At 37.7% G+C, this 9,730-nt stretch overlaps 2 protein-coding genes across 2 annotated transcripts in view; both read left to right on the top strand.

Annotated features, from left to right (window-relative positions):
- The window catches only part of skib (v-ski avian sarcoma viral oncogene homolog b), a 37,604-nt gene extending 35,707 nt beyond the window's left edge, over positions 1-1,897 (top strand). Inside the window, exon 7 of the mRNA XM_037678739.1 lies at positions 987-1,897. Within this exon, the coding sequence (XP_037534667.1) occupies positions 987-1,208 (222 nt within the window). The 3' untranslated portion in view covers positions 1,209-1,897. The remainder of the gene's footprint in view (positions 1-986) is intronic.
- Positions 1,898-5,710: 3,813 nt separating this feature from the next.
- plch2b (phospholipase C, eta 2b) overlaps positions 5,711-9,730 on the top strand; it is a 13,001-nt gene continuing 8,981 nt past the window's right edge. The window contains exons 1-4 of the mRNA XM_037679805.1: positions 5,711-6,062; positions 7,410-7,556; positions 7,889-8,132; positions 8,240-8,369. Coding sequence (XP_037535733.1) covers positions 5,711-6,062; positions 7,410-7,556; positions 7,889-8,132; positions 8,240-8,369 — 873 coding nt within the window. The remainder of the gene's footprint in view (positions 6,063-7,409; positions 7,557-7,888; positions 8,133-8,239; positions 8,370-9,730) is intronic.

Raw genomic sequence — 9,730 nt, 5'->3', positions numbered from 1 at the left:
CCCCCCCCAAAAAAAAGCATTAGCTTCTGGCCAAGGCCCCACTCGCACACTCACAAACAATGCTACAAAATATGTAAAGAAACATCAACTTTTAGAATGTTTTAACTTTTATTCTCTATATTCAACTAATTATTACAGCTGCTGAGCATAAAAATGTTATTAACTAACATGTTTTTAACTGTATTATATTCCCACTGGAAAAAAAAAACTTTTCAACAAACTGTTGACCAGAAAAACAAAACAAAAGGAATCTAACCTCTCAAGCGTTTTTATCTGGAAATGACAGATACAGTTTGCCCTAATGGGCAATTTTATTATTATTATTATTACTATTTTTTTGTTGCTTTTTTAAAATCTTTTTCTCTCCAGCTTTCTGGGTCCCTCTAGCGCCGCGGCTCTCACTTTGAAAAACGCTGTCCTAAAACAACTATTGTATTATTTACCAGATCTTCATAGGGCTGTGGTAGCTCGGTGGTCAGTGTTGCAGTCTTGTCGTCCTGTGGCTGCATGTCGCTCGTTGTGGCGACCCCTGCAGAAGTGGAAAGGGGTGAAAACAGCAACCAGTCTTCTTTATGAGTAATATTTTCATTACGTGACCCAAGTTTAACGACAACAGACTCACAAAACTGGCAAATATGAGAGGATTGTTGTATTTTTGGCACAAGCTCAGTGCACAAAGCAACAGTGGGCATGTGCAAAGTGGGCTGCAACTTTATTGTTCCTGCCAAATTCTGTTTGTCTGGTATTTATGGACAAAAAGACATTTTTAAAACCTGAGTTTTTTTATATGTATATTTCCTCTTGGGAATGTGCTCATGTTAAACTAGGGAGGCACAAGTACCACGTTTTCTAAAAGTTTGTTTTGCAAAATAAAACTAGTGTGACATCACCAAAACCACTGGGAAACCGTGCTGTGTTTTCTGTTGCTTGTCCTTTATGTTCCATTTTGCATGCACGCTGAACTCTGTGTTGTTTTTCTTGCGTAGATCGAAGAGCTGCACATGCAGCTGCAGCAGGCGGAGGCCGATCGGGAGCAGCTGAGGCTGGAACTACAGCAGGAGAGAGAAGCTCGGCAGAGCCTGGAGAGCGTGGTGAAAGACCTGCAAACCCAGCTGACCCTGCAGGCCAACTGCCCCCCTCCTGAAAGCTGCAAGAAAACAAACACGGACACACGAAGCCCCATCACAGAGCCCAGCAAAGGATCCTAAAGTTGCACGTTTAAAAGTGGACAGAGACTCACAGAAGAGCATGTTTAAGGACTTTGTTACGCCTCCACTTAGAGGAGGGGAAACAACTCAAAGTCACTTTTGTAGAAAGTTTGTCATATATGATATATTACCACATACAACAATGATACTATAAGAATATGACAAATTTTGTGACATGAACTGGAAAGTAGCATGAGCATGTTAAAGAGAGGGAAACTCTGAAAAGACTTCTTCAGCGATAAACACATCTTTTCCGTGACGTCAGAACCCTCCTAACGCAGTCCGAGAGTTCGGTTTGGGTATAAGCTATTCATAGACGTGCAAACCGAGCTACACGACACTACTTGAATATGAAGGGAAGAAGCGTGTTGGTGAAATGTGAGCAGTTGACGAAAGTCATCTTTGTGCCACAAATTAATGGTACACTCCGAGGTGTCACTGCAGACCACTGGAAACAAGAGACACAAGTTTACCACTATTTACTTTAAATATCTGCTTGCATTTTATAAACTTGTACTTTTTTTAAAAAAAATATTGCTTGCTCTACACTTATTCCACAGGCAAAAAAACATAAATATCCAAACATTCATATTCATTTAGCAGCTTATTTACCTTTTGTATTTCATAAACCTGAAGTATTGGGTGTTTGGTGGACTGACTTTATAGCCACCGGTGTTTAACACATAGAAATGTTGTTATTATTATTATTATTGCTCCCAAACCAAGTAATAAATAGCAGATATATTTTGCCATCATGAATCTACGTAAACTTGCTCCTTGAAAATTAACAGAGCTGTTTTAAGTTGAAAAGTGGTACTTCTGATTCTTTGTAGAAAAAAAAAGTTTATAAATTTGCTGCCTATTAGGAAAATAAGCATTTTTTTGGTCACTGGTTTGAGTGTTCCTAAACCAACAAGTGGCTGTTTGTATGGAAAACATTTTTACAAATATTCAATATATGGATATATATTTTTTTACTTTGGAGAAAAAGAAAAAGGAATTGCACTTTTTAAAGACAGAACCAAGTAGTGTGCATCGTATTCCCCATCACAGTTTTTAGATAAACAATTAAGAGAAAATGAAATCCTCTTCCCTCAGTATCCTCTGTGTAAATACAGTAATAATGTAAATAAGATGTTTCTTGATATAATGTTTGCTTACTCCAGACCTAAAATGATTCTGCGTAGTAGTATTATTATTATCGTTATTACTGTTATCTTTATTATGAATATTATTATTATTTGCTCGTACTTGAAACCAAAAAATAGACTCTATTTGGATTTGCAAAACAATAAATTCATTGTTGCTGATCCCCGAGTATCACTGCAATCACAGGGCACTGACCACGACAGGGAGACTGTTGAAACTGTCGCTGGTTGTGAACTTTGAATTCTGAAAAACCAACAGAATATTATAGTCTAGCCCTCGAGTTCTGTTTTAGATTTATTATAAATTGATGATTTATAGTATATATTTTACACTTCAGACCAAAAAAATGACAATTCTCTGCCCTCCCAGCTCCATTATGAGACAGAATTATATCTTCACACGATTAAAACTTCTTTGGTGCTTTCATATATATTAGACAAAAAAAAAACACTTATGTCTTATGATGATGATGATGACGATGCCCTCGCTCAGTATTTGTTGAGTACAGTGTAATAGCAGTATCCTTTATTTTAGCTGATGCTGTTGTATTTGGTTTGATAGCGGGTTTTCACTTGCCTCTTGTTTTATTCCCCCCCCCCCCCCCCCTTCATAAAATGTGTATAATACCCATTAAATTCTAAATCAGTCCTAATCTGTGTTTCTGGTTTTATTGCAGCATCACAAGGAAAACAGTTTGTTTGTTTTTGGATTAAAGTGGGAAGGTTTCTGAAAAGCAACAAAAGCTTAATAATTCTGTCATTTCTTTGTTAGTGTGAAACGTGAACACAGTAGTTTTTTTTTATGCTTGTACTGATCTTGTTCATTGTAGGTTAAGCATACATACAAATTAAAATGTGTTGCCAGTTTTTCTTGTAGATTAGCAGCCATTTAGGACATGGCCTAAAAACATTTAGTTGTTTGTTTAAGAGTGGCTGTACTTTTTTTTTTTTTAATAGATGTTTTTCCTCTTATCTATAGAGCTTTCTTAATTCAAACTGAAAAATATAAAGTTTCAAGCTTTTAAATTGTAATGAGTTTTTTTTTTTGTAACCTAAACTCACATGCGTACCACTCTCTCCACTCCCTCCTGAGGGTCATGAAGGTGGCGTTATCGTGTTTAGAACCCAGGGTGCAGACAGATTCTGGGAAGCTCGAGGGTAAAATAAAGAATTTTATATTTATTAAATAAATGCAAAAAAGTGGCAGCAAAACTTACAAAACCAAGGAGCACAGCAGAACAGAGCATGATGGCTGTGGGAAGCACATGGACACCGACACTGAACTTAAAGGGAAACTCATGACAAACACCTGCGGATCAGGTGAGAGGCAGAAGCTGGAGCTGACCACATGGGAGGAAAAATACTAGGAAAAGCTGAACATATACAAACAAACCCAAAGAAATAAAAATTACAAGAAGACACAAGGACACTGATAGGTGTGAATTAGAATGAAAATGCAACAAAATCCTGCATTGTATGTTCTGGAAAGTTGAAACTCGAGCCCTTCTCTCTTTGTTGATGGTTGAAGATAGCCTTCACTCCTCTCTCAAACCATTTATTATCTTTGTCCACAATAATAAGACTATATTCAAATAGTATGATTGTCTTTTAGAAGTAGAGACAGCTGAGTCTAATCTTAAATTAGTTTCACTCCAGTTCGTACCTTCATGCGTACGACTAGTGCATCTCTTGTATGGAAAAATGGAAAGACCAAATAAAACCCCCAGGAAGGTGGAAAAGGAGAATGAGGTGCACAAGTTCAACTAAAAAAAAATCAAACCTTTTGGACTTTTGAAGCTTGAAATTACAAACAATTTGAATTGAAACAGTTCATTAGCTTGAAAGACAAAAAAAAGAACAGTTGCCTTTAAGGATACAAACACAAGCAAAAAATAAAGACAGGTGGATAACAAACAAAACTCAAACTATCAGCTGATAAAACCAAAAGGCAACAAAACACAACGAGACGGGAACTTAAGCAGCATCATCAAACATTAGGTTCTGACCAAGAACCTATTTGTTGAAGCTGGACCCAGGAATGCAAACTAACACTGGAGCTCAAAGAAAATAAAACTTGAACGTTTTTAACAAAACAAAAGTCTTACATGGCATCAAAAGCTAACAAAACCTGCTCAAGGAGACCTGAAAACACAACTGGACAGGGCATAAAGCACAACAATGCTAGGCTGAAGAGGAGTGGGAGCAGAGGGGTTGAACAGGCTGGGGACAGTGGGGGAGATGGCTGCAGCTGACGCTAATAGGAATAGAGAGCAGGTGTAACTGGGCGTACTGATCCCTAACAAAATGCAGGTGGCATGAGAGAAGCAAGCAACAGCAACTGCGGAAGACATCCAGCGGCAAACATAGTACAAGTAAATAAAATAAAAACATGAACAAATAACAAAAAAGCTCAAACTCGTGATAATTCACCTGAAATTAAACTATAAACATAGCATAAATATAAAAATAAGCACCGGCTGCGACAAGTAAAGAGACGTGTTTTACATTGTTATATCAACTTTCACTTTCATTGTACACGTCTGAATCATTTGTGAACTTGTATAACTATTGGTCTCCCTTCTCGCTGAATAAAAGACATCAGCAGCTGAATATCTGCTGCTCCGATTTCCCTCGCCCTGACGCTCCATACTTTTTTAAAATGAAAAAACAAAAAGTGTAGTTACGCACAAACGCCGACCAAGTGCCAAAGAAGTTACACTGTTTTAATTTGCGAGGTCTTACATTATCCAGTTGCTGCTCCAAATTTTAAATCATGTCTTTTTATAACTGTTTTTTCCTTCCCACCGTTTTGATTAATCTGAAAGCTGTGAGGATTTACTGTGCACTCTAGAGGGAGACAGATTCCAGTGTTAAGACACTTGCTTGCAACCATGTGTCCAACCTTAAATCATCCTTCATGGGATAGTTTAGTAAATGTAGTTGACCTCTTATAATTTTGTAAGGGTTCTAACTCCCACATCTGTAGTAAAACTAACATTAAACACTCCCTATTCCAGTCTTTCTCCTCAGAGGCTTACTGGCTGCAGCATAGAAAATCCCTTCATGAAAGCAAGGCTGCAGGATTACAGCTTGAGGAAGATTTAGTGACTCTAACAAGTTGCATGCTTCCTCACTGAGAGCCTTCTGTGAGCACAACAAAATGTAAAGAAGAGCCTATTGTTGGATGATTGGACTCAAGAGGACAGAGAATGGACCCTCAGGATGAAAATATGGTTCTGATGTGTGAAGACTTTGATGGCAACAGAAGGGCATGCTAATACTCAGACAAGCGCTGTGAAAAGTTCCCTGAAGAGCCCAGCGGAGTGAGGTGGAAGTTGGGCTCGCGGTGTGTGGATGGGACAGGAGCGCTGGAGCCAAATGAAAAGTTCAGAGAGGAACATCAGCCCTGCAATGGCACCACAGTCTCAGGGGCTGAGTGGCAGTCCACCACTGTCCTCCATGTCACCAAAGAAGACCACCTTTCAGTCGTTGGGATCTATTCCATCAGGGATGTTTTCCCCTTCATTGACTAAACGTCGCCTCAGCGAGGCCAAGCAGGGCTCACACCCCATGAATTCACCCACCCACTCCATTATGAGCTCTCCAAGACTTTGGCAGAAAGCATCCATCTCCAGACTGGCAGAGGAGTTTTTCTGGATTGGTGGCAGTGTGGTTGCACAGCCCAAATGGAGACTGGGTCAGATGGGTAAGACACTAACATCAGAAATACATATCACCTTTTTTTTTTTCTTTTTTGACAGAAGTGCTTAAAATCTGGTGTAAAACAAAGTGGGAATTTTCTTGTAAATCTAAAATACTAATGAAAATGATGAATTTTGAATGAGTGTTTTGAACATTCATTTGTCCTCTGAAGTAGTTCAGTTGTAAAGACAACAGAAGAGAAAAGCAGAGAAGCAGATAACGAGCATATGGACAGTAGACAATCCTGTAGGATTAGCCTGAATGATGTGCCAGGTTGCGTCACATGAACCTGAGCTTCAGATTACAAACAAAGGTTACCTGCACACAGAAACAATAGCTCGACAAAAGTCTGAATACTGTGAGGAAATGTTTCATGCTTTTCTTGTGAAGGCCCTCATAGTTCTAATAGAAATAAATGAATAAATTCAATCTCTTCAATCAATGAATCAATTCAATCAATGAATAAGTCATTTGGATCTGGTGGAGTTTGTTTCAGATAGAAAAGTTGTTTGTAGTCAAAGTTCATGCTCAAAAATCCAGGTTAAAAGAAAAAAACAATAAAGTTCAGTCAGGTCATCTGGATGATTTTTTTTCTGATGAAGTCCTTTGGATGAAGGACGACACATCTTAAAAAAAAAAAGGCCAGATGACCTGACTGAACTTTGTTGGAATTTTTTTTTTTACCTGCTTATTGAGCATGAACTTTGATGTTTTGAACCTCTTTGGCTATGGCTGGAGTTGACGGGGGAGAGGGCGGGGCCCAAAAACCATCTTATCACCAGATAACTGGTTGGTCCCTATGTGATTGTGCTGCTTGTGGGACTGAGTTTGTTTGTGGCTCCTCGGACAGATGAAGTCATTTGGATGAAGGACGAAATGTCTCAACACTAAAAAAAATAAATACATGAAAAATAAACTGTCCAGATGACCTGACTGAACTTTGTTGGGTTGTTTGTAGTGTTTAGAGTTATTTAGGTTATTGCTCATTGTCTCTTAATAATATTAATACATAAACATTTAAGTTAAATTTAAGTTAAATCTATGTTATGCATGTACCTTATAATCTTAAGTGCTCTGATAAGCATCTGTTTGCAAACTCTATCAATTACTTTTTAATTATTATAAAGCATTTCCCAACAAAACTCGTAGCACCATATTACATTAAAAATGTTGGCTTTTCACCTTATTAAACAGTTTTTTTTCTTGAATATTTGATCAAATTAGATCACAAGTGTTTCAACCTTGGCTATATTTCATAATTATGTTTGTTGTGACTATATACTATAGATGTGGTGGTCATGCGGGGTTTCTGATAAGCTGGCCAAATAATGTGTCTTTCTGTGTTACAAAGTGGAGAGGTGTATGTGCACCATGCAGACTGGCACTCAGATGACCAAGCTGAAGGGGAAGAAGAAAGGACTGGTCCGATTTTTTTACCTGGACGAGCATAAGACCTGCATTCGCTGGCGACCTTCCAAGAAGCATGACAAGGCCAAAAGTAAGAGAGACACACTTTGACATGATGTAATACCCAAAGTGTTTATGAACTGTGGTTGAGTTTGTTTTCAGTTTGGCTGACAATGTAAATTTGTGAAGCACTGATAAGAATAGATTGTGATTAAATTTAAATTTTGTGATGAAAATTGCACACACCTTTTGAGGATTTTAGATTTTGTGATTCAAAGAAACTGAGGGATTGTGTGGAAAAAAAACATCTTTCTCCTGATGTAACAACAGAGTCTGATAAAAATCAAATCAGTTCACTAATTTATACACAACTTCTTAATTTCTTTACAAAATAACCTGAATGTCTTTTATCTGTTCTCTCAGTTTCAATTGATTCCATCCACGAAGTCTGTGAGGGGAAAAAGTCAGAGATCTTCAGACGGTACGCAGAAAACCGCTTCAACCCAAACTGCTGCTTTAGTATTTATTATGGAGATCGTGTGAAGTCCCTGGACCTGGTCTCCGATATTGCAGAAGATGCTCATACCTGGATCACTGGGTTGAAGTATCTCATGGCTGGTATCAGTGATGAAGACAGTTTGGCCCGCAGGCAGCGCACCCGTGACCAATATCCTTTATACAACATCGCACATGATTCAAAAGATAAAGAATTAATTAATTAACTTTTTTTAACTTTACCTTAAAGTTGTGACAGAGCCTTAACTGCAGTTGCACATGGTTACAGCAGACTTTCTCCGAGGCTGACAAAAATGGAGATGGAACCTTGAGCATTGGAGAAGTTCACCAGCTTCTCCACAAACTCAATGTGAATTTACCCAAACAGAAAGTCAGAGACATGTTTCAAGTAAGGCCTTATATCTACAACTGTAATCCTGCAAGCTGCCACAGATTTCATGAATATTTTACCTTGCTAATGTGACCAAAGTTCAACCAGCAACAGAACTTAGTAATGCTAACTTTTAGGTTCTTCTTCAGCGTAATGTAGATGTTACACAACAAACAAGCTTCAAGTTCAAGATTTTGCAACAGCATTGCAATGCATTTGCAAAATAAGAACGATTAACCTTGAATCCTTGAATTAAATGCTAACATTTAACATGCTAACATGCTTGTGTTTAGCATGCTAAAATGCTAATTTTGCATTTGCTGCCTATCTATAAGAAACTGTATGCTAATGTTTGTAGTAACAATTAATCCTTAAAGAAAAATATTGGAACACTTCAAAACATTTGTATTTAAAGTTGAAAAGGAATTACACTCAACTTAATGGTTATGCATTTAAGAGAAAAAAGCGGGAAATTACAGAAAACAAGAAGTCAACCACCTGCTTAGGATGTTATCAGCCATTAAATAAATTGAAATTCCTTAGATAGAGAACTTTACTAATTGTCTTTTATGTATGTGAATGTTTCTGTAAAGTTCCCTGAGACAATTTTGTTGTGATTTGGCGCTTTATAAATAAACTGAATTGAATTTAATTAAATGGACGTTATTAGTTGTTATCATCTCCATATGTAGTGGTCAGACTGCCCCTCCTGTACCTCCTAGTGGGTTTAAAGGTACGTTGTTAGTGTTGTTAGCAATGATAATAGGCTCTGTTTTTAGCTTTGTTAGCGCTCATAATAGCTTCACGTGTTTAGGTTTACAGTAAAGGATCTGACGGTTAGGTTTAGGGTCTTGGTTAAGTTTAGGCACAAGGGTAAGGGGATTAAGTTTAGGGTTGGTCCTCTGGGTCACGTGTAGGAAAAGGCTTACATATGCTGGAAAAAACAAAAAAGACACTTCCTGGTTTACCGCCATGCGACACTGCCTATTATCAGCAATAATAACGATAATATCGTACCTTTAAACCTACAAGGAGGTAGGTGGGACAGTTTGACCGCTACATATATGGGGATAACAACTAGTAACGGCCATTTAATGGGCTGATAACATCCGAAGCCGCTCAGTCAACTCTGCAGTGTAAAAAATTATGTGTGAAAGTCAAAATATATTTGAGCACAAAATGTGTGTCAAAAAAAAAATAAAATAAATAAAGACTAAAAATGTCAATTTAAATGACAACAATTAACAAGTGCTAATAGTTATCTCACTGCTAACACTCTCCCTTTGGCCTTAGGAGAAAAGAGCGGGAAATCACAGAAAACAAGAAGTCAACTCTGCAGTGTAAAAAATTATGCATGAAAGTAAAAAAAAATATATATA

This window comes from Nematolebias whitei, chromosome 7 (assembly GCF_014905685.2).
Source record: "Nematolebias whitei isolate Nwh7 chromosome 7, NemWhi1, whole genome shotgun sequence".
NCBI classification, from domain to species: domain Eukaryota; kingdom Metazoa; phylum Chordata; class Actinopteri; order Cyprinodontiformes; family Rivulidae; genus Nematolebias; species Nematolebias whitei.
The sequence above is the reverse complement of the archived record's forward strand: the minus strand, read 5'-3'. Positions and strand labels throughout refer to the sequence as shown.